Source organism: Garra rufa, chromosome 5 (assembly GCF_049309525.1).
Source record: "Garra rufa chromosome 5, GarRuf1.0, whole genome shotgun sequence".
In the NCBI taxonomy this organism is placed as follows: domain Eukaryota; kingdom Metazoa; phylum Chordata; class Actinopteri; order Cypriniformes; family Cyprinidae; genus Garra; species Garra rufa.
The window spans coordinates 35,055,914-35,079,078 of record NC_133365.1 but is presented as its reverse complement, the minus strand read 5'-3'; the positions used below and the strand labels follow the sequence as shown (position 1 = coordinate 35,079,078).

At 39.3% G+C, this 23,165-nt stretch overlaps 2 protein-coding genes across 2 annotated transcripts in view; both read right to left on the bottom strand.

Moving 5' to 3' along the window:
• Positions 1 to 321: 321 nt before the first annotated feature.
• On the bottom strand, positions 322 to 4,640 carry barhl1a (BarH-like homeobox 1a). Its single transcript, XM_073841222.1, has 3 exons — positions 3,720 to 4,640; positions 2,612 to 2,834; positions 322 to 1,257 (listed from the first exon to the last, which is right to left on the bottom strand). Exons 1-3 carry the CDS (start codon positions 4,114 to 4,116, stop codon positions 978 to 980), a joined length of 900 nt encoding a protein of 299 aa, XP_073697323.1. The 5' UTR covers positions 4,117 to 4,640; the 3' UTR covers positions 322 to 977.
• A 344-nt stretch (positions 4,641 to 4,984) lies between these two features.
• cfap77 (cilia and flagella associated protein 77) overlaps positions 4,985 to 23,165 on the bottom strand; it is a 31,387-nt gene continuing 13,206 nt past the window's right edge. Inside the window, exons 4-7 of the mRNA XM_073839326.1 lie at positions 12,974 to 13,202; positions 9,174 to 9,279; positions 8,978 to 9,079; positions 4,985 to 5,183 (exon numbers count right to left, since the gene is read on the bottom strand). Of these exons, the coding sequence (XP_073695427.1) occupies positions 5,061 to 5,183; positions 8,978 to 9,079; positions 9,174 to 9,279; positions 12,974 to 13,202 (560 nt within the window). The 3' untranslated portion in view covers positions 4,985 to 5,060. The remainder of the gene's footprint in view (positions 5,184 to 8,977; positions 9,080 to 9,173; positions 9,280 to 12,973; positions 13,203 to 23,165) is intronic.

The following is a 23,165-nucleotide window of genomic DNA, read 5'->3' as shown; positions in this document are numbered from 1 at the left end:
AAAGATTTCCTTTGGCAGTAAAGCGTATGCTTTACATGCTTATGTAAAAACGTAAATATTTATGTAAATGCAGAGTGGTGGGAGAACAAGTCAAAATATGAGCGCAGGAAACAATTTCGACGGACATTATTTCGTTTTTATTGCGTAGCTGTGTTTCCCGGATATTGGTTTGTTGTCCAGTTGCAGCTGTAATGCTGTTATAAAATTTATCAAACACATTTTTGCTTTTTTTTAATGCTCATTTTATCCACCATATATTCACATCCAAAATACAAAAATGATTTGACCAAGAGAATAGCAAAGAATGAAGCACTTCTGTCATATGTGACAAATTCACAGTCTTTATTTAGAAAAGTATTTTGGCGTCTGTTGAACCGGGTCGTAAACTACCCATAAACACAACACAATTTCCACAAAAACGGATTCATTGTCTAAACAGGTTGTAGTGCTATTAAAATCCTAATTTTGCGCTGATTTGTGGATTTCTTTAGAGAAGCTGTTTAGTTTTTACAAAACAGCTGTTCCGCAATACCATCACATTGTTAATCATTTGTTAGTGTTGTTTTAGTTTTATTATTTTTGTTCTTACAATGCATTTGTATCATTAGGTAGACAAGAATCCACAATTGTATTGCATATGCTTCAATTTAATTGTTTTTAGGATAGGCTACGTTTATTTTGGTTTGCTTGCGTCATAAATTTGTGCAAATAAACCACGCCATTTCTTAGGGGAAAGCAACTTCTTTCAGAAAACAGTCAGGGAGGTTCATGAGGGGATGGAACCCCGTCAAATAATTTTCTGATAACTTCTTCCGCACGTTAAAGTTTAATAAATAGTCGCCTTTTGGTCAGAGTCATTTGGAAAGTCTATTATTGCGCGTTTAATATTTTCAGTAGGCTATACATGGGTATTGTCCAAGCGCAACCCTGTCGTTCCTGAGGTTGGAGGGGGGAGTTCTTTGTCAGGTTGGATCAGTTCATCGCGGCGTGTGTCGCGGGAGCACTCCAGGGAGAGATGCTGGGTCTCCGGCGCCCTGAAGACCGTGCAGGAGGATTCTCGGAACCAGAGGCCGCTGAACCGGTGGTGGAGGTGCAGACGGTCCTCTGTACAAATACAACCCAGGTCCCGGGTCGAGGTTAGACACCAAACTTTGTGGGTAAAAATAGGGTGAGGGGAACATTCTCTGTAGGGCTGAGTAATTCCCTGCCTCTGCGAGGAGCTCCAGTCCAACCGCTGTCTGCCGTTTCCACTTCGTTCTGTTTAAAACATAAAGTAGGCGTCATTCATTTACAAAATGTGACCCTGGACCATAAAACTAGTCATAAGTAGCACAGGTATATTTGTAGCAATAGCAAACAATACATCGTATTGGGCCAAAAATCATTAGGATATTAAGATCATGTTCCATGATTTTGTAAATTTTCTACCGTAAATATATTAAAACTTAATTTTTGATTAGTAATATGCATTGGTAAGAACTTAATTTGCACAACTTTAAAGGCGATTTTCTCAATATTTAGATTTTATTTATTTTTGCACCCTCACATAGTTGTATGATATTGTCATATCCTAACAAACCATACATCAATAGAAAGCTTATTTATTCAGCTTTTAGATGTACAAAAAATGACCCTTAAACCCTTGTGGTTTTGTGGTCCTGTGTCACAAATAATCTTCATGTTTTCTTCTTATCAAAATATTCTAATTAAATGGATGAAATTCTTGAAAATGTTCCCATAGCATTATATGTAGCCTACTGTTGTTAAATATTACGCAAAGTATGGCGTAACTAAAATGCTGGAAGCCATTTTGTTGTCATGTGACACTAAACCATAAAACAAAAGGACCCCTTTAGGTGCGTCTGTGTCTTAAAGTTTTACGTTTTATTTTTTCCGCATATTTTTTATGAAAAGGGACCCTAAGAAAACCTCGCGATTTGAAAATGTTTTAAAATTCAAGGTGCAAGGAGAATGTTTACTAGGCTATGTGGTTTTTTTTCTTTTTTGTAAAAGGGGTACAAATGTCTAAAGTCAAAAATGTCTTAACATAAATATATTTAAAAAATATTTTTTTCAATACCGCATTTATGCAGTTAGCTATGAATATTAAAAAAAACATTAAACAAATATTCGGCGCTTCATGGAAAGTTTTTGTTCGTCGAGGATGAATCCGTGTAATATCCTGTAGAACACTCATCCGTCAAATTGTCACTCAGCAAAGAGCCATTTCAGATAAATAATTAATAATTTTGGCAATTGTTTAATTACTACTCGGAAGCTAAATTATTAATACAAGATGCAGTAATTTATTATTTAAGAGTGAATGTGTTGGACTCGTGGTGTGCGGGGTTGTATATGCACAACTTTTTCCCGTTGTGGTTTAATTTTTTGACAGCATGACAACAAACAACTGCTACAAGCCATTCTTATAATACAGAATAATATTTATACAATATTTCAGAAATATAAAACTATAGTAGTGATTTTGATTAGAACCTGTCGATTTGGAACGCCTTTAAAGTGCTTCGGCCCACATAATATGGCTGCTAGTCAACTGCATATTTCACAGAGTGCAAAAGTATATGATGTTTCACAAGATGTTTGTATTCACCTGCGGTTTTGGTACCATGTTTTGACCTGTGTGTCGGTGAGGTTGAGAGACGCTGCCAGCTCCATCCTGTCCTGCACGCTCAGGTACTTCTGCCGCTCGAAGCTGCGCTCAAGCTGCGCCAGCTGGTGATCAGTGAACGCAGTGCGGGCTTTACGAGGCTTCTTCAGCCGGGAGCTGGGACTGTCTCTACTGCTGGAGATTTCTCGATCAGCTTCGTCTTTCACTGAAACACCATGCACATATATGCACTTTAAACATCTGTCATTTTGACAGAATTGACATTTTTTACCAGAGCTCATTCAAGTTTGTTTAATTAGTTAATTCAGTCATATCCATTATTTAAAATGCCTGCGTTTAAACATGCGTTTAAACACTTATTGATAATAATAATTTGTTGTTCGCATTAAATAATTTTAACAACAGCTCAACTGAGCTGCATGAGAACTGAAGACACTTCCAAAAGCGGCGTGTCATTATGTTAGACATCTGATCATCAGATGAACAAATTCACAGCCAAAATTATTTAATGAAATATTTATTGCCAGTCTCTCTGATTGAACCTGTATCAAGATATTTAAATTGGCTTTGAAACCATTATAGGCTACATTTTTGACTAAAATGATCTCCAAAACAGTCATTACTTAAAAAAAAAAACATGTTTCGGTTGCAAATAAATTTAACGGTTAATTACATGCAACTAAGAAAAAAAAACACGAAAATATGATCATAAAAATATAAAATCATGACATTTTAGTTTTTTTTTTAAAGATATCAGCAGTGGTGTCTATTTATTCGTACTGATTTTGTGATCTCTATAGACTGATTTATTTCAGATCATGATTTCAAACATTAAATAAAAAAAAAAACTAAATACATTTATATATTTACTTAGACATGAATAAGTGTTACCTAGTTTCTAAAGAATGTAAAATCCATAACGGCGTGTGACCGTATGTCAATTTTCATTTAAATAATTTAAAATCTTAATATAAAAATAAAATGTAATAATAAAATTAATAATTTAAACTGTATTTGCATTGGAAAATCGTTTGAGTATATATTTTGCTTCAGTGTTTCTTTATAAAAAAACAAGCTTTGCGTGTCTCACCCCTGTATTCACTGTCCGAGGACGAATTGCTGTGAAGTTTGTCCATGCAGTCTTCAGCATCTTGTGCTGACTGTCCAGTGCTGGAATAAGGAGCACAGGCTGCCAGGGGTTTGCAGTCCGCTAATATATCTCTGATGAGGAACGAGGACGTGACTGTCCGAGGCTGCTGGGATATTTGTAAAGGAGAGTCCAGTCCGAGAGCCCGAGCGTGTCTTTGCACCGCGTCCTCCACCGAGGTCCGTCTCGGGGAGGGAGGCGACGAACAGCCGCTGTCCAGGTCCGACCGCGGGCTCAACTCCGCCGGAGACCTGCACTCCCCTTTTGACATACACGGACTGGTCGGTCGGTGAGAAAGTATAGACTCGATCCCAAAGCTCGACCCGTTTGATACCTCCATTGCGGGACAAATCGATATCAAACGCGCATTTGTCCTTTCTGACACTGGTTTTGATGATACAGCGAAAATGTGTAATTAAAAACAAAAAAGTCTGGCAAACTCCGTTTGATCCCGTCCCACGAAAAAAAGCTCCTTTATTATTTTTTTTCTAAGTGGTTGTTTTTATTTTACTAGATCCTTATTCTGCCGTCAGTTTTGTAGAATTTGTTCTCGTACAGTTCCTCAAAAGCGAATCCGTGAGATGCAGCGGTCAGTTTCAGCACCAAGGACAGGTACAACTACATAAGAACAGCACTCGTTATAAAACTATTCATTAGCTTGAAAACTTATCTGGCTACAAGCATGCAAAGCCCCAAATCCTCTGACCTAAACCCGATGCTGATGTGTAAAGTTCTAGTCCAGGTCTGCGAGGACTAAACCTGTGTAACAGAGTATAAACACAGGCAGTGATCTCCGCGACCTGAAAATGACACCCTCAAGGAAACAGCCAATACCGGAGGAGGAACAAGCTTTTAAAGGTGTCCATTCCGCGTTTGTCCCGAGCGCCACGTCGTTATTGGTTAAAGGGTGTTTTTGGGGGGTGATGATCACGTATGTGTTGTGGGAGGGGGAGAAACATAGTCAACCCTCCCTCTTTTCTTCTATATAAATCGCAGACACGTAATACGTGACATGTAGATCCTGCACAAGTGAAAATACATTTACCACTTTACCAAAAATTCCTTTTTAAGTCCAACACCTAACCCAGGGTTTTTGAATTTGTACAGACCCAGAAACCCCCATCCGAACTCTTGGATTTCCCAGGGACCAATATAAAATGCTGGATTATTATTATTAACACTAAAAACAAGAACAAATTCCACCAAATTGTTTTATTGAGAGATTAATACTTAAAGAAGAAGCCTGTTACACAGAGGCACTGAGATGCAATAATTATAGCTCTGTTAATCCACCGTATAAGTGCCTTGACCCAGAATTCCTCTTCTGCTTGCAGACTCTGAATGGTGGGCGCTCATGGCTTTCTTCCGGGCTTCAGAATCGCGAAAGGTGTCCAGAGCTGGTCCCACCTACAGAATACAAAACAGAGCATCTGATAAATCTTGCACTGATTTTCAGCAGACTGGGATGCTGTCTGGGTTGGAAGAGATGTAAGTGTACATTTTGGTGATTATATATATAAATATGACCCTGGACCACAAAACCAGTCGTAAGTAGCACGGGTATATTTGTAGGAATAGAAAAAAATACATTGTAAGGGTCAAAATTATCGATTTTTCTTTTGTGCCAAAAATCATTAGGATATTAAGTAAAGATCATGTTCCATGAAGATATATTTTTTTAAGTTTCCTACCATAAAATATCAAATCTAATTTTTGATTAGTAATATGCATTACTAAGAATTTCATTTAGACAAGTTTAAAGGCGATTTACTCAATATTTTGATTTTTTTGCACCCTCAGATTCCAGTCCTATCCTGACAAACTATACATCAATGGAAAGCTTATTTATTCAGCTTTCAGATGTATAAATCTCAGTTTCAAAAAATGACCCTTATGACTGGTTTTGTGGTCCTGGGTCACAAATTGTAGCAAAAACAGTATGAAATCTCATCAGATCTGATAAATCGTAGAGTAGGAATATAGATTGAGGCCTCAACACTGAAAACAAAAAGATATGAATGACAGAGGAAAGTAACATGGGTGGCACTGTTGGAACATGGAAGATTTTTTGTTTTGATACACAAAAGTGCAGTCAGAATAGTCGAACATTAAAAACATATTCCTGTAAACGGCAGCAGAGGTGCTTTGCCCATGTTTTACTTCTGTAGCATCTAAGCTGGTACGTAGAAATCTATACTGACAGCTATTAAATAATAGAAGTTGTTGGCACAGCACATTTATAATTTGAACAATGGCTCAAAACGGGCAGATCTGTAAGTAAAATATGTATAAAAAAGTATATTAAAACTGGAACTTTACCGGTGTGTCACGTCGTGTTTTAAATATATTTACTTGTTTCTCTTTTTCCTTTTTCTATACTAAAAAAATCTGTTGCCTCCCACAAACACTTTTGACACCTGCAAACCTTTTTGAATTAAATAGGAGGAACACACGTCTCGAGAAAGGTGGAATGAAAGAGATGTAAGGGAAGGTGACAATACAAACAAACAAACAACAGGAATGAAGAAAATGAGTGTCGAATGAAGAAGGGAGTCAAGGATGCAAATGTCGAACCTGGTGCTATCAGGACAGCTACTTGACAGGCTGTAATGAGCAGAGGTAAATCTTTTATAAGGTTAACGCTCCTCTCTCTCTCCATCAGCTGTCATACAAGAGAGAATTTAGCGCAGGCGTGCAACCAAAATAACACTCTCCCTCCCTCATTAGAGCCGACTGAGGGTGGACGACAGGACAGGCAGCCACGGGGTGTGTGTGTGTGTGTGTGGCTGGGGAGGGGGTTGTAATTTGCAGAGGAAATTCAGACAGAGGGGAAAAATAGGATGGTGGAGGAGTGCATGGAAAGAGTTGAAAGGAAAAAAATAGCAGTGTGTGTGAGAGAGAGCTTATTTGCAACGTACAACAATAATATGCATGTGTCATGCAAATAAATATATATTTATCTTGTTTTATTTATGCTTTTTAGTGTTCCTAAATGTGCGATGACGAAAGAAAAAAATGATAAGATACACATTGTATCCTATTTTTTAAAATTTTGCTAGAATCTTAAATTCTCAAAGCTTTTAAATTTATCTATTAACAATAGTAGCTTCTGTGTGATATGGTTTAAATACTGTATATATTTGTTCCAATTTGATGTTTTACGACATGTTTTACAAACCAGTCATTAGGGTCAATTTTTTAAATTGAGATTTTTACATCATCTGAATAAATAAGCTTTCCATTGATACATGGTTTGTTAGGATAGGATAATATTTTGCCGAAATACAACTATTTGAAAAATCGCCTTTAAAGTTGTCCAAATAAAGTTCTTAGCAGTGCATATTACTAATCAAAAATTAAGTTTTGATATATTTCTGGTAGGAAATTTACAAAATATCTTCATAGAACTAGATCTTTACTTAATATCCTAATGATTTTTGGCATAAAAGAGAAATCTATAATTTTGAGCCATACAATGTATTGTTGGCTATTGCTACAAATATATCTGTGCTACTTAAGACTGGTTTTGTGGTCCAGGGTCACAATTATCATTCTCAATAACCAATAATAGAACAACATTTTTTAACAACATAATTCATTTGGCCAACAGATATATCTCATATTAACAGATTGTCAAATTAATGTCAATAAAAAAATGGTCACAAATCAAAATTTCTGTTGCGTTCACACATCACGGTTTTGATAAAAACGCGGTTGTGAATCCTGAAGATGTAGCCTACGTGTTTAAGTTTGGTTATAGAACACGATTGTCACTCTTGTACATCTTTCTAATGCAGGACATGCAACTTTCATTTCAAATGGGACCTTACCAAGTTTAAGTTTGTAGCCATTTCGTGAATCTTTTTGGCTGATTCATTACAAAGAACCGATTCATAAGAGTCATTTTTTATGAATCAGACACGAAAGATTGCGGTCTCTCACTGTGTTGTTGTGTGGAAGAAACACCAACTCACTCTCAAACAAGATATTACCACATGTGGATAAAACTTTCTCAGCTGGGTTTTAAATAATTTGTAAAAAAAAATTTTTTGTTGCATTTGCAACAATTTTTACTCAGTTTTCAGAGCCCTGTGTAAATAAATAATGTGGCTAGCGCATATGTATTGTGGTGTTCCGTCAGTGCTTGTAAAGGTGTGTTTGGATGTGTGTAAGGGCCATCATTAGCTCAGCGGGAGTCTGATTCCTTCATAATTGGAAGCATTGGGGATTGTCAATAGAGAATTTTCATGCACCGCTGACAGGTAGAGCTGTCAGGCTGGTAGTCTGCTTGTCAACGCAAAAGACCAATAAAAAACAAAGCACTTTTGATTTACTTGGTGCTTTTACATTAAGGCTAGCAGAGGGACCAAAACTGAAGGGGTTAGTGTGTGTGTGTGTGTGTGTGTGTGTGTGTGTGTGTGTGTGTGTGTGTGTGTGTGTGTGTGTGTGTGTGTGTGAACAATTGTAAGGGCTTGAGGCAGATATTGTTATGTTCAGCATAGATTTTGCAGCAAGGCATCCTCACGCTGTCACAACACACACACTCTCTCTCTCTCTCTCTCTCTCTCTCTCTCTCTCTCTCTCTCTCACTCATGCATGTATAGATACACACACATATGTGATCCTGGACCATCGTCATAAGGGTTAATTTTTGTGAAATGTCATGTATAAATTGGATTATACATTGAATTATACATGAAAGCTGAATAAATAAGCTTTCCATTGATGTATGGTTGTTAGGATAAGACAATATTTGGCCGAGATACAACTATTTGAAAATCTACAATCTGAGGGTTCTAAAAGTCTAAATATTGAGAAAATCAACTTTAAAGTTATCCAAATGAAGCTTTTAGCAATGCATATTACTAATCAAAAATAAAGTTTTAATATTTCTATGGTAGGTAATTTACATAATATCAACATGGAACATGATCTTTATTTAATATCCTAATGATTTGGCATAAAAGAAAAATCGATAATTTGACCCACAATGTATTTTTGGCTATTACTACAAACATACCTATGCTACTCAAAACTGGTTTTGTGTGCCAGGGTCACATATACAGTACAAACAATGTGGCACAAATATTACATAATTATGTATTTTTTTAAAATAAGTAGACTAATTAGGTGTGTGGAAGAAAAATTAGCCTGAAGGTTACAGAGTGAAAGTTTACTGTAGGCACTAGGAGAGTTTTCACCTGCTGGAAACGAGGCATTTTCCACATGGATGGGGCCTCAGGCAAAGGGCGACTCTTGCGGAGCAGGGTTGTTCGTGTATCCTGTATACGTCCAAGCTGAGCCTGTGAAGGATTCAATAGACACTTACAGCTTAATCACTCTTCTCATAGAAGCATAGGTTAACATTAAAGTCATTTTGGGATATTTTCAACAGACCTTCTTATGCTGATGGGCCTGCAGGATTTTGTCCTTGACCTGCTGCTCTTCCAGCCATCTCTGAGCATACTTATACTCCATGAGCTCTGAGATTGGGGTGGATGGTCTAAAGTAGAACAAAACAGTTTGCTCACATCAGAATATGCAGAATTCTGTGATCTACACTTGTTTTGGTAGATAAAAGCATTATCAAGTTAGACAATACATTTAAATATATTCTTCACCCAAAAAAGGAAATTCAAATGTACTCACCCTCATGTTGTTCCGTTTTATTTTTTTGTCATAATTGTCAGTAGACAAAACTGCTTGGTTACCATTTGATGAAAATTTTCATAAAAAACAAAACAACAACAACTTTTTTGGATGAACGATCCCTTTTATAGACTATTTGATCAAATATTTGTATATGCTATTTCTGCTAGTGAATATTCCTCTTAGGCTATGTTTAGCATTTACAGTCCCATTTATTAACCGGTGTGACTCAAACGTTCACACAACACATTACATGCAGTATTCAATTGATGTGACCCTCCTTTTTGTTCTTATGCTAGCTGTGAATATTAGGGATGGGCATATCGATCCTAAAGTATCGATATATCGATACTGATGCGAGTATCGAAAGTATCGATACTCAAATTAAAAATATCGATTCTAAGGTGTGTTTTATTTACCAGTGATTTTGTTTATTTAACAAAAAGCAAGGCGTGCAATGTGCACTGAATTGGACGTATAACCTATGTTAGGGAATAACTGTGCACGATATAACAATTTTCCTACTCATCTGAACGCACGCAAATGTTGCAAGACAGAACCAATCTATCACAGAGAGCATTCACTCACTTCAGACAGTGCATTCAAACAGGGCTGCGTTTCCCAAAAGTATCATAAGAAAGCATTGATGCTTTTGGGAACGGCAGCCCAGAACAGTGCTTATCAGAGGACAGAAAATACAAACATGTTTGAGCTATTTCACAATAAACAAACAGAAATTGTAGCCTACATAATTTGTGCAATTACATTTCTTTAAATTAACACTTAAAGTTCATTGATCATGTTTTGTAGTAATGTTAATATAAATTATACACTGTCAGAATAAAAATGTTGTATTTTATGTGTGCAACAGCCTGTCACTGGCAGCCCCTTATGAAACTAAGTATTTTCAACTATAGGTTTTGTAGTTACCACTACAGTAAACATATTTTAACCATGTGTAAAAAAAATAAAAGTTAATTAGTTGCAATTAAGGCATATTAAATGTTAAAATGCATTTCAAATATAAAGTTAAGGATATAATTACATATTTTACTCTTATTAATTTAATAAATGTAATAATTTAAAAGTTAAGTTTAAAAGTATCGTATCGGTATCGATATCGATGATACTGGCCTTAAAAGTATCGGTATCGTATCGAAAACAAAATAAGTGGTATCGCACATCCCTAGTGAATATCATCTGTAACAATCATAACAGTGACAACTATATAACAAAGATGGCGATGTTATCGCAGTTGACGCGCAGCGGCATGGACGCGCGAGGTCATCCGTCAAATCTTTGAATTGTTTGAGTCGCATACGGTCCACAAAACTGACGGGAATTAACGCCGGTGAAAGACAGTGACTGAATCTAAAACCTTCAGATGGCACACATCTCCGTCTCTGTAAGTTATTAAAAACTTGCAACACACGGTACAGTTCGGTTCACACGGGAGGGGTTCAACGAAAATGCGTTTGTGAGGCTGGGAAATGTACATGTTTTAAGTTCGGGTGTAGAATACTGTTGTCACTCTTGTAAAAAAAAACTTTACCTTTAAAATACAGGACTGACAACCATATTTTGCTGCTGTTTAATATAATAATAACGTGCGGTATGTTAGTAGGGCCTGTGATAAATACTTAATTCTGTAATTCACGACGCGTCATTAATCGGTCATATTGGCCGCGCTAAATATAAACAATGCCACTGAACCGAACGAAACTTTCATATTTTGCTGATTATTGCTGCTGAAAATGGTCAATTATTGTCACATACATTAGACCAGGAAAAACATTTGGAGTACTATAGACTGCCAAAAGTTAAAACAAATCAAGGAGAAGAGTGCAAAAAAGTGAGGAAGGAAAGGCATCTGTGGTTAGCCAAACTAAACCAGCATTTCCAAGGCAAGAATCCTGACAACATTCGTGTTTGTTTTTTATAATTTCTGCTCAGGTAGGGTGAATTATAAGGCTCTTATCTTAATTAATATGCTTGTACGTATCTTTACCACCTATTAACTTTAGTTTGTCAAAATATTGCGCCCTTTCCTGCTTACTAAGTCCTTCTCTATATGACTTAGCAGCTTCCATTCGTGTTTTTCCGTAGTTTAGACAACATAAATTAGCAGAACAACATATTTAGCAGAACAACATATTCAGTAGTATATTAACTTTGCAATCCAGCTGTTGTTTACATCCAAGTATCATGTATGTAGTATCTCTATATGTACTCTGTGCCGTTATGCATATTCTATCTGGGTTTTGTGATCAATGGCTCAATATCCTAATGAGTTTAAATAGGCAGCTATAAGTGAGCCTCCCAACTCAGTCACCCTAACATTGAATGAGGTTCTGGATAGTGCAGTGGAATGCAGAGTGCTCCCCTTTGACTGGCATTTGATCTTGGATTGCCAGGTGTAAAGTTGTGAAAACAACATTCTTATATCTCAAAAAGATGTATCTCTTGTGCGTATATGTGTGTTGTATTTAATGTGTGTCTGTATGGGGATGGTGACATTTTGTGCAAGGATCCTAGCGCACCCTCATTAGGGCTGACCGTGGCATTGCCAAACAGCATTTGATGGATAGAGTGCAGGGCCAAACAAGTCCCTGTGGACCCCTGATCTTACCTCTCAGTGCTCCAGACCTCCTTCCTCCTGCCTAGCTCTTGAAACACACTCTCACCTAGCACGTCTCACACTGGATGTATCAACATCAAGTGTGTGTATGTGTGTGTGAGTGTACGTTAGCGAAAGAGAGAAAGTCTGGACACAAAGCTGTGTTTTCAGTTAAATAATTCAGCTCCATTTCAACAGTATCAAGGCCCAAGAGGACGAGAACAAAAAAGAAAGCAGGCGGAAGGCCTGAAGGAAGGAGTGAAGGGAGCTTGTGGCGCTGCGGACCGCTGTAATAATCCTACCTGTGCTCTCAGCAGAGTGCTCGTGTCATATCTCAGTGGGCACAGAGCTCAAAGATGAGTCCTCTCTCCTTTCCTTCTCCCTCTTACTCTCTTTTTCTTATAGATGTACACATTTCTGTACCTCTACCACTTTCCCGCTCTTGCCTTTGGCCTCATCCAGTAAAACAAAACATTCAAATCACTTTTTAAATTGATCAACTCCCACCCGCCTCTGATTCCCACACAAAAATGGCCTATGGATATCAAAAACAGTCTCTTTGTGGCAGACTATAAAAATCTTCCTGTCTGGTGCCAAGTGTTTTTGAGTGTTTTGATTCACTGCCTATATCTGGCTGTGTATATGTGGGTGGGAGATGTAAACAGAAAGTGGAAAAGAGACAAAGCCGAGGCAGAAGGAGCTTTCATTAAAATGCATATCGGTATGTAGAGATGTTCAAACGGTTCCTTATTATCACATTTTTAAATTACATAGTAACTGCCTTGTGCAATAGTTAGTATTAATATTATCTTTTAAAAATATAAATTATTGTTTTCACTAAAATTAATGAGTTGCTTCCCACTGATTCCTCTCAGCACAGTTTTGTTTGAGATTAGACTGAGACCATAATGGGGAACACACCTCCACTCACCTGTTTGTAATACCAAATGAAGCATCTGCTGGTATGCGAGCTGGAGCAGACCTGCGAAACCCCTCTCTGGTCAACGGCTGGCGCCGAATGTCGTGGGTGGCGCGGTACTGGTGCAGCTCTTTTGCAGTAACCAAACCTGACTTGACCCCTTCTCGGTTTAGGGCGATAAAATCCCTCTCAGCCTCCCTGTTTCTGGTAGACATAGTGTGAGTGTGCCAGCTGGAGATTGCTAAAAAATGAAAGAGAGAGAGAAATCACAGCAGAAAAATCATATGAAATCAAGGAAGATGTAGTTCGGCACACAAAATTCATCTGGTTTTTCCTTAAAAACATCAAAACAAGGTAAATTAAGTTGAGAAGCAAAACCGCAGAAGATACAAAGACTTGCTTTCAGATGCTATAGACGTTTTTCCTGAACACGCAAGTAAGTCCGACTCTTAACTGAAAGAATGCTTTGCATTTCCGGTCTGCATTGTTTCTAGTCAAATTAGGGTATATTCCGAGCTAATAAACTAATGATAAACCTATTAAAATGTTTTTAAAAAGCACATGGCTCCATAGCGCCATCACTTGGCAATGTTGCAATGACCGTCATTTGTCAGTGCCTCACTTTAATGAGTGTGTAGATGACACGAAGCGGCGGACGTTAGCTACATTAAAAACAGATGGACGCTATTTGAATGGGTTCCTATTGAAACCGGAACAGAAAAGCATTCAATCTGACGTTAGAATTCGTAATGGCGGCGCTCATCGTTTACTCAGGAAAAAGGTCTATATTAAGCAACTGAATGTAATTTTGTAAAATGTATTTATTAAACAAGAAAAACAATTTGCCAGCAGGATTAGAAAAATTTAATTCAGGAAATATTCTCCAAAAACAATTCTTATCATACATCACTTCGCTTTTAAAGTACATTTATCTTGTTAAAAAGATATATTCACTTAAAAATACTATTTAAAAGATGTTTTTCATGCTTTGGAGACCGAGGACACAATACTCACTGGTTTTATAGGTCTAAATAAGTCATAATTCATTGTACCAAAAGACTTCTGGACAATTACAATAACCTAACCTGATCTCATGACGAAAATGTACCTGTGGGAACTTTTTCGCAATAGGTGAAATACGTACCAATAAGTACATATCACTACAGTTTCAAACAGAAATGAACATTACAGGCGGTAAAACAGCAAGCACTTGTAATCGTTTAAGTACACAGTTATGATTACAGCTCCATATGTTTCGCTTTCCGGACGTAACAAACTTGCTCGGTAGCTCAGCCGGCACGGAATTGGACTTAAGATGCTAAATCCCTGGGTACAAATACTGTGAAAAACATGACTCACAAGGAAAGAGCTGAAAGATGAGAGATCAAAAAACAAGCTAAAATGGCATGCTTGCAATTGCATTTTTATGTCACACACTTTTGTTCATACTATCTAGTAGTTTTAGGTGTAGTGCAGATGGTACATTGTTTTAAAACATCACAGAGCTTTATAGTTATAGCGTCACTCAAACGACATTTCAAGTCAGAACTGCAGTGACATACAAACCAACGTCACATAAAACTTACCATATGTACATTTTAGGCAGCTGCATATATGAAAAAAAAAAAACACATAACCCTAAAAAAAATTCTAACAAAAGGTTTCTCAGCTGTTTTTTGTAGTATTAGGTGTCCTTAATAACATACTAAAAGTTTACCAAAGTTTGACCACTAGAAAGGTGTCATTTTCAAGATGGCGTCCAAGATGGGCAGAAAACCCTTAAAATATCCTAACTCCTTCATTATTTGACCTAGCCAAGTAATCTTGGTGTCTAACCCAATGTTTTCTGGGTCTATGAATCCGTTGGACTTGTCTAAATTGCACTGACATGATTACTTACTTATGGAATACATGATATTGTGATATTACTGTAAGGTTTTATCTTTGTTTGGGGTGAACCAGAGATGTAAACAATTTAGCCTATGTCATGTAACTCCTACTCAGTACGTGTTTTTGGATTTGCATTCTAAAACACAGACTTGACATTCAATGTAAAAGTTATTGCACCCAAAAGTTCCTTAAAGTGGAGTTGTATAACTTTGATCATAAACAACTCTGAATTAGCCCTAACAGAGGCCTGTGTGTGAACCCTCTAAATGGTCACTTATTTCAAATTGCTTTAATATATAATTGGACTTGTAATCACTTTCAGGTGCATCTCAATAAATTAGAATGTTGTGGAAAAGTTCATTTATTTCAGTAATTAAACTTAAATTGTGAAACTTGTGTATTAAATAGATTCATTACACACAGACTGAAGTAGTTTTAAGTCTTTGGTTCTTTTAATTGTGATGATTTGGCTCACATTTAACAAAAACCCACCAATTCTCAACAAATTATAAGACCAATAAAAAAAAAAACTTTTTAGTGAATTGTTGGCCTTCTGGAAAGTATGTCCATTTACTGTATATGTACTCAATACTTGTTTTGCTTTAATTACTGCCTCAATTCAGCGTGGCATGGAGGTGATCAGTCTGTGGCACTGTTGAGGTGGTATGGAAGCCCAGGTTTCATTGACAGTGGCCTTGAGCTGATCTGCATTTTTTGGTCTTTTGTTTCTCATTTTCCTCTTGACAATACCTCATGGATTCTCTATGGAGTTCAGGTCTGGTGAGTTTGCTGCAGTCAAGCACACGAACACCATGGTCATTTAACCAACATTTGGTGCTTTTGACAGTGTGGGCAGGTGCCAAATCCTGTTGAAAATTGAAATCAGCATCTTTAAAAAGCTGGTCAGCAGAAGGAAGCATGAAGTGCTCTAAAATGTCTTGGTAAACGGGTACAGTGACTTTGGTTTTCAAAAAACACAGTGGACCAACACCAGCAGATGACATTGCACCCCAAATCATCACAGATTGTGGAAACTTAACACTGGACTTCAAGCTACTTGGGCTATGAGCTTCTCCCTTCCTCCAGATTCTAGGACCTTGCTCTCATCCGAAAAGAGGACTTTGGACCACTGAGCAACAGTCCATTTCTTCTTCTCCTTAGTCCAGGTAAGACGCCTCTGATGTTGTCTGTGGTTTAGGAGTGGCTTAACAAGAGGAATATGACAACTGTAGCCAAATTCCTGACACATCTGTGTGTGCAGTGGCTCTTGATGCCTTGACGCAAGTCTAGTCTATTCCTTGTGAAGTTCACCCAAATTCTTGAATCGATTTTGCTTCACAAGCCTCTCAAGGCTGCGGTTCTCTCGGTTGGTTGTGCATCTATTTCTTCCACACTTTTTCCTTCCACTTAACTTTCTGTTAACATGCTTGGATACAGCACTCTGTGAACAGCCAGCTTCTTTGGCAATGAATGTTTGTGGCTTACCCTCCTTGTGAAGGGTGTCAATGATTGTCTTCTGGACAACTGTCAGATCAACAGTCTTCACCATGAATCTGTAGCCTAGTGAACCAAACTGAGAGACCATATTGAAGACTCAGAAATCTTTTGCAGGTGTTTTGAGTTGATTAGCTGATTTGCAAGTCAGCATATTCTAATTTGTTGAGATAGTGAATTGGTGGGTTTTTGTTAAATGTTAACCAAATCATTACAATTAAAAGAACCAAAGACTTATTATACTTCAGTCTGTGTCAAGTTTCTTAAGTTTTTTCCCTTTCAGCTCTGCCCAAACTTGATAAATGGCATCAAATACTGAAGGACGCAAGAGACCAACTCATCTTTACTGCCTCTTTTAATTCTGTTTGCAGGCTTGGCACAGTAACATGAGAATCACAGTACTTGAGGTTCAAGTAGAAGGTTGATAACCAGTTGCGTCTTCAGGATTGAATTTGAGCTGAATGGGTGAAGGTCCTTTGTTCAGTAATGGAACCTTCAAACTTTTCACCTACATGTGTTCCTAGAGGTGCACCATTAAATTGTTTCCCCCTAGAAACACACTTTTGCAGGTTCCAGTATAGCCACCGCACTACACTGCCCTCTGCAGGAAATTCTTGACACAACACCTCCCACTTGACCTCCTGGTGCACAAACCCAAGGAGGTCATACCAACAACCTTGCTATAACTTCACCTTTATTCTTGCTCTTGCTCTTCTATAGGAAGTAAAACAATCAGTCGTCTGACATCCCTATGAAGGATTGTAGCAGGAATTTTGGTTGACAGTTTCTTTGCTTTATCTTTTTGGACAGACTTCACAGGTGAAACTGGATAACTGGGGTAAGTTCTCACATTTACATCTCTTACAATGCCCTCTTTATCAGTATTGACACTGACAACTTTGGCAAGCCTATACTGACTCCTTAATGCGTTCTGGTCAGCTAACCAGACGATGTCTCCTACAGCCACATTTCGCTGTTTTGTGTGCCACTTACTTCTCACGAATAGATTAGGTCCAGCCAATTGACTCCACTTTTTCCAGAACCGGTTTACTTCAGTTTGAATAACTCTCAACCTTTTATAGGGATAGCCTTCAAACTCAAAGGTCCCCAGATCTCCTTTAGGTCCAGTTCTTCCAAGTAGAAGAGAGTTTGGGCTGATGTAGTCCACACAGTCTTCCCGGCTCTGAGTCCTGGCATCTATAGGCCTTTTGTTAGCAAGGTTTGCAGCCATATATAGAAATGTTTGGAACTCACTCCATGTGAAGACTCCATCTCCTCCAAGATTATGCAAAGCCCGCTTTATAGTGCGAACAGCCGCTTCTGCAGGCCCGTTTCTGTGGGGTGAGTCTGCTGGATGAATTTTCCAACTCCATTCTGTCCCAAGCTTGGAAACCTCATTCTCGAATGCTGACCTCTGCAACTGCTCCAGGAACATGTAGAGCTCCTTCAAGGCAGGTCTGGCTCCTACAAAGTTTTTTCCAGGATCAGACCACAGCTTTCTGGGATACCCTCTCAATGCTGTGAATCTTTGGTAGGCCAGGAGGAAACCTTCAGTTGATTGGTCACTGACAATGTCTGTGTGCATAGCTCTGGATGCCATACAACAAAAGACAATCCCCCATACCTTAAGCTTTACTCTCTTCCTCACCTCATCCTTTACTTCGTAAGGTCCAAATAAATCCACTGTTGTGTATTCAAATGGTCTTGATGGTGTCATTCTCTCTGGTGGAAGGTCACCCATGACCTGCTGACACTTTCTCGCCCTGGCTTTCCTGCATGTCACACAGTTGTCAACAACTCTTTTTGCTACTTTTCGGCCTTTTATCACCCAAGCCTTCTTTCTCATCCGTAGGAGAGTGCCTGCTATTTCTTCATGGTTCACTCCATGGGCTTCTTGAGCTAGAAGAGTGGATATCCATGCTTCATATGGTAGAATGGGTACAGCTGTTTTTTCTTTATTGAATATTTGGAACCTTCCTCCACAAACCAAGAGTCCTGTGTCCTCTTCTCTAAACACTGCAAGTCTGTTGAGAGTGGTCTCTTGGAAGGTTATGCCCTCCTGAGTTGCAAGGAAGAGATCTCTTAATGCATCTTCACATTCTCCAACAGTAAGTACAGCATGTTTGACTTTGGATTTCACATCTTCTGTTAAAGAAAATTCCTCCCACTTTGGTTTATTTGAGATCAAATTCTTTTCCAGTACCATCTTCCATTTAATTGCAGCTCTCCATACCCAGGCAATAACTCTGACCAGCTTCGTCAGGTTGCTAAACTTCCTGGTGTCAATGAGCTTTACTACTGCAGAGTTAGCTGGTGCTCTCCGAATGCCAATGTCAGGTTCTTTCCCATCTGGGTTATTTTGCAGTGGACCACTCTGATCTTTTTCCTCCTCACCTCTTATTGGACCTTTTAACACTGCTTTAGCACTGCTTTGGCTTCTTCTGATTTGTGCTCTGGTCAATGCTGCAGAAAAGGACTTTCTTTGGAGCTTGTCTATGCCCTCTTTAACATATACAGAAACTTCTTTGGCTGATTTTTTGGGCCATTCTTCTATAGGTTGCTTCAGAAATTCTGGTCCATTCTGCCACGCAGTGTCTTCTTTGAGATCCTCCGGAGTTGCTCCCCTTGTTATGAGATCAGCCACATTCAGATCTCCAGGGATCCACCACCAGTCTTCAACAGACCCTGCCTTCTGAATCTCCCCTACCCTGTTTGCAAAAAAGGTGTGGTAACCATAACTGTCTCTCTGAATTGCTCCCAACACAGTTTGGCTATCCAGAAGATGAAACCACCGATCAATTTCCATTTGACTGTACTTCTCAATGTATCTTCTCAGTCGTGCTGCGAAGACTGCACCGCATATTTCGGCTTTGACCGCTTCTCCCTTTTGATTTAATGGTGACAGCTTTGCTTTAGACTCAACCAATCGGACTTGGACCCCTTTTTCTGTCTCCCATCTGAAGTACACCACAGCTCCATAGCTTTTGTCACTTCCATCAGAGAAAGTCACTCCCCAAGGTCTCCCAATCCAGTTGGCTGGTGTGAGGCTTCTATGGAAGGTAACTTGGCTGAGGCGGACATATCCCTCAAAGAGCTGAATGGCTTCATCCCTTAACTTTTCAGAAAGTGGCTTATCCCAAGTGTCTCGATTTAGGCATTTGCTTCCAGCTTCTTGAAATGCTTTTCTTACCAGAATGGCACCCTTTTGTTTAGCAGGTGTAGTGAGACCTATTGGGTCATAAAGGCTAGCTACTTGACTTAGCAGCTCTCTCCTCGTTAGCGGGTTAGGAGTTTTCCCTCTCACCTCTTCTTCGAGGAGATTTTTTCCAACTCTCATTTTCTTCTTCCTCTTTGAGAAGTTGATTGAGGTCATTGGATATAGTCTGTCCTCTTCAACCAAATATCCAACTCCTAAAGCTTTACTATCTTCCCCTTTCAATTGATTTGGAAGAATAAGTACTTTTCCTACTGATGCTTTGGCCATTTCTGATACATGCTCCTGCCTCCCACTTTGGCCTGACCGGACCCATGGTTTGAGGAAGAATCCACCAGCCTTTAGGATTACTTCAACTTTGCTGGTGATCTCATCTAGCCTTTTCTTGTCATTATGGGAAGTCAAGATATCGTCAACGTAAGAATCCTCTTCCAGGATCCTACGCTCCTCCTTCAGGTGAGCAAACTCGGGTAGTTTTGCGGTTTCTCTCATGGCCAGTTGAGCGATGCACCCTGCTGGTCGATCACCAATATTAACTCGGGTAATGGCATACTCTTCAATTTCTCCATCTTCTGTGTCTCTCCACAGGAATCTATGGAGATGCATCTCAAGGTCTTCTAACCACACAGAATTGTACATTTTTTTGATGTCACCAAGGGCTGCATATACACCTTTCCTGAACCTGAGAAGGACTGCTCGAATTGGATTGAGAACATCAGGCCCCTTCAGCAGTAGGTCATTCATGCTGATTCCCTTACATTTCTGGCTACTATTCCATACGAGACGCACAGGTGTTGTCACAGAATGTGGATTAGGCGCTACAAGGTGACTTACATACCACACTGGTCCTTTCCAGCTGGCAATGATCTCTTTGGTGAGTTTCTTGGCTGCTCTTCTTTCCACCATTTCATGGACTTGAGCTGCATATGCTACTTGCCACTCTGGTTCTTTCTTGAGTTGCTTCTCTGTCCTTAAAAAAGTGCTCTCTACTTCACTCCTGTTGTTAGGCAGAGAAGTTGGGTCTTCGATCCAGGGGTATTTTGTATCCCAGTGGGGCTCCTCACTGTGTTCATCTGCTGTCACATAGGTAAGTCCTTTTCTTATCACTTCCAATTCTCTTTCTTCTCTTAGAGTCATCTCCTTGCCTCCTGGCTGGCAATTGCCACATCGACATCCTCCACACTTGGGTTCACAGGCCGCTCCAATGCTGTCCCATTTCCAACAATCTAGAAACTCTCTGCCAGCAACTTTGGTTTCAGCTTTGAACTCTTGGGCTTCTGTGATTTCTTGATACTTCACTGCAGATGCTCTCATGGATCGAGCAAAATGTGCTCCGGACTTGTGAACAGTCATATCTACCCTTTCGAAGAGGTCTGGATGTGCTCCACCAACAGTCTTCCCTAATGGGCCTTCCCATAAAACGAGGTCTCCAATTACCTTCACTCTTTGTGGAGCAAGTCTTCCCTCACGGTGACTTATAAGCAGCTCAATGGTCTTTGGTCTTTTCAGATCTTCGAGCCTGACTCCTGGGAAGAATTTCTTAAGTTGCTCAGGCTTAACTGCTCTGTGCACATTGGCAATTTCATCCAAACCATAGCAAACAAGTTCATGAGCTCTTTCCGTGCCAATGGGAGTCTTTACCCTCACTCTGAGAAAGTATCTTCTGGTTTTGACCTTCATGGTCATTCCTCCAACTCCATGAACGACTAAAGTAACCTTCTCACTCCTCAGATTTAATCTTCTGGCAGCTTTGTGGGTAATATAGTTCGTGTCTGAGGCCAGATCTATCAGGGTCCCAATCTTTTCTCTTGCATTGGCAGTTACCTCTAATAGCAGTAAAATCACAGGCAGTTCTTCCAGTGCACTTAACTCCATCACTCCAAATTGATTCTTTTCAACACAGTTTGTTTTTGCAGTGGTGTTGGTAAATGCTCGTCTGAATCTGTCTGCCATCTCTGGTGAGAGTTCAGATATGAATTTTTCTTGATCCTCTGTGAACTGATGCTTTTTCACACTAGACTTTCCTCCTTTGTCTGCCTCACTCCTTTTGAAGTCTCTCTTCAGGCAAAGAAAGAAATGATGGTCTGGAGAGTTACTTTTCTTGCATTCCCTGTTCCTACACAGGTAAATATCTTTACATTCATCATCTTCACCATGACATACCAGGCACCTCTTGCATGCCCCTAGCTTTTCCACAGCATTCAGCTTTTCACCAGGCTTCAGTTCTTTGAACCGTTTGCAGAAGAATATTTTCTCCCTGTGCCTTTCATCTCCACAGACGACGCATCCGCCTTTCCTTGTGGACTGGGTGGAAGCATATTTTTCCATACGAGGATGTTTCCTTTCCGGCTTTTCACTTACTCCCAGTTGCTCCAATTTCTCTATAATTTCTTCTTGTGTTTTCAGGAACTTTAGGAGGTTATCAAAGTGATTGTCTGGAGTGACGCTATTTGCTGGGTTGACCATGAAGGCAAGCCACTCTCTTTTCATGTCGTCAGGTAACTTACTTTCTATAGATTTAATCACTAGAGGGTTGTTAATGGCTCCTATGTTGCCAAGCTCTGTGAGGTCATCCAGGGCCTTTTCTATACTTTGAATTAAATCAATCACCTTCCTTGGCTGATTAGCTCTTAAACTGGGCATTTTTTCTAGATCTTCAATTATTTCCAATGCAATTGTGGACTTGTTTCCATACCTGTTCTCAAGGACTCGGAATATGTCTTCAGCATTGTTGTAGGTGGACAAACGAAGATCTCTGCACATTCTGTCATCTATGCTGTCTAAGAGTTGGATCTTTTTCACCTCAACTGAGCCGGTTGGCTCCCCCTGCCTTTGCAGATTTTCCCAATCTCTCTTCCATCGATGGAAATTCCTCTTGCATCCACTGAACTTTGGTAAACTGGTTGGTTTTATTCTCAAAGTTGGTTGTGGTTGTGGAGCTGGCATTGGCATTTGGGGCACCCTCACTCGGCTTCTTTCATCTTCTGCTATTCTTTGTGCTGTGATGAATTCTACTTTCCTTGCTTCTAGGTTGTTGCTGCATGCTCTCAGATCTTTCACACTTCTTTCCAGACTGGGTTTTTCTGCTGCTGGAATCCACATCTCCCAAACTGCAAGGCTTTTGATTGCATCTTGGATTATTCCCTTTGCACTATCCAGCTGGAACTCATAGCCATCTCTGTTTATAGCGATAACAGGTATTTCAGCAGCTCTTTCACAGGCTTTTTCTGCTTCTTGGATTGCCGTTTCCATTTCATCTTTACCATATCTCGACCATAAGTTGGACAGGACAATATTCCTTACCTCTTCCAATCTTGCTTCACATTCATGGATTGTCTTTTCTAAGTCAGCTTGCTGCTGCTTATCAAATTCAGCCTCTTCACCAGTCGTTACGTCAGCTTCGATGTCTGCTAGTAGACCAGCTCTGTATTCATCGTTCGTTTCGCCAACCTTTCTTGCCTCAGAAACAAGCTTTTTAAACTCCTCTTGAAGTTCATTCTTTACCATATGTTTCACTCCCCTGCTAAGGAAGTTTGCTTGCCTAGTGAATGCACTTTTTGCCAAAGTCCTCTCTTGCTTCAGCTGCTTCACTGTTTTCCCAAGAGC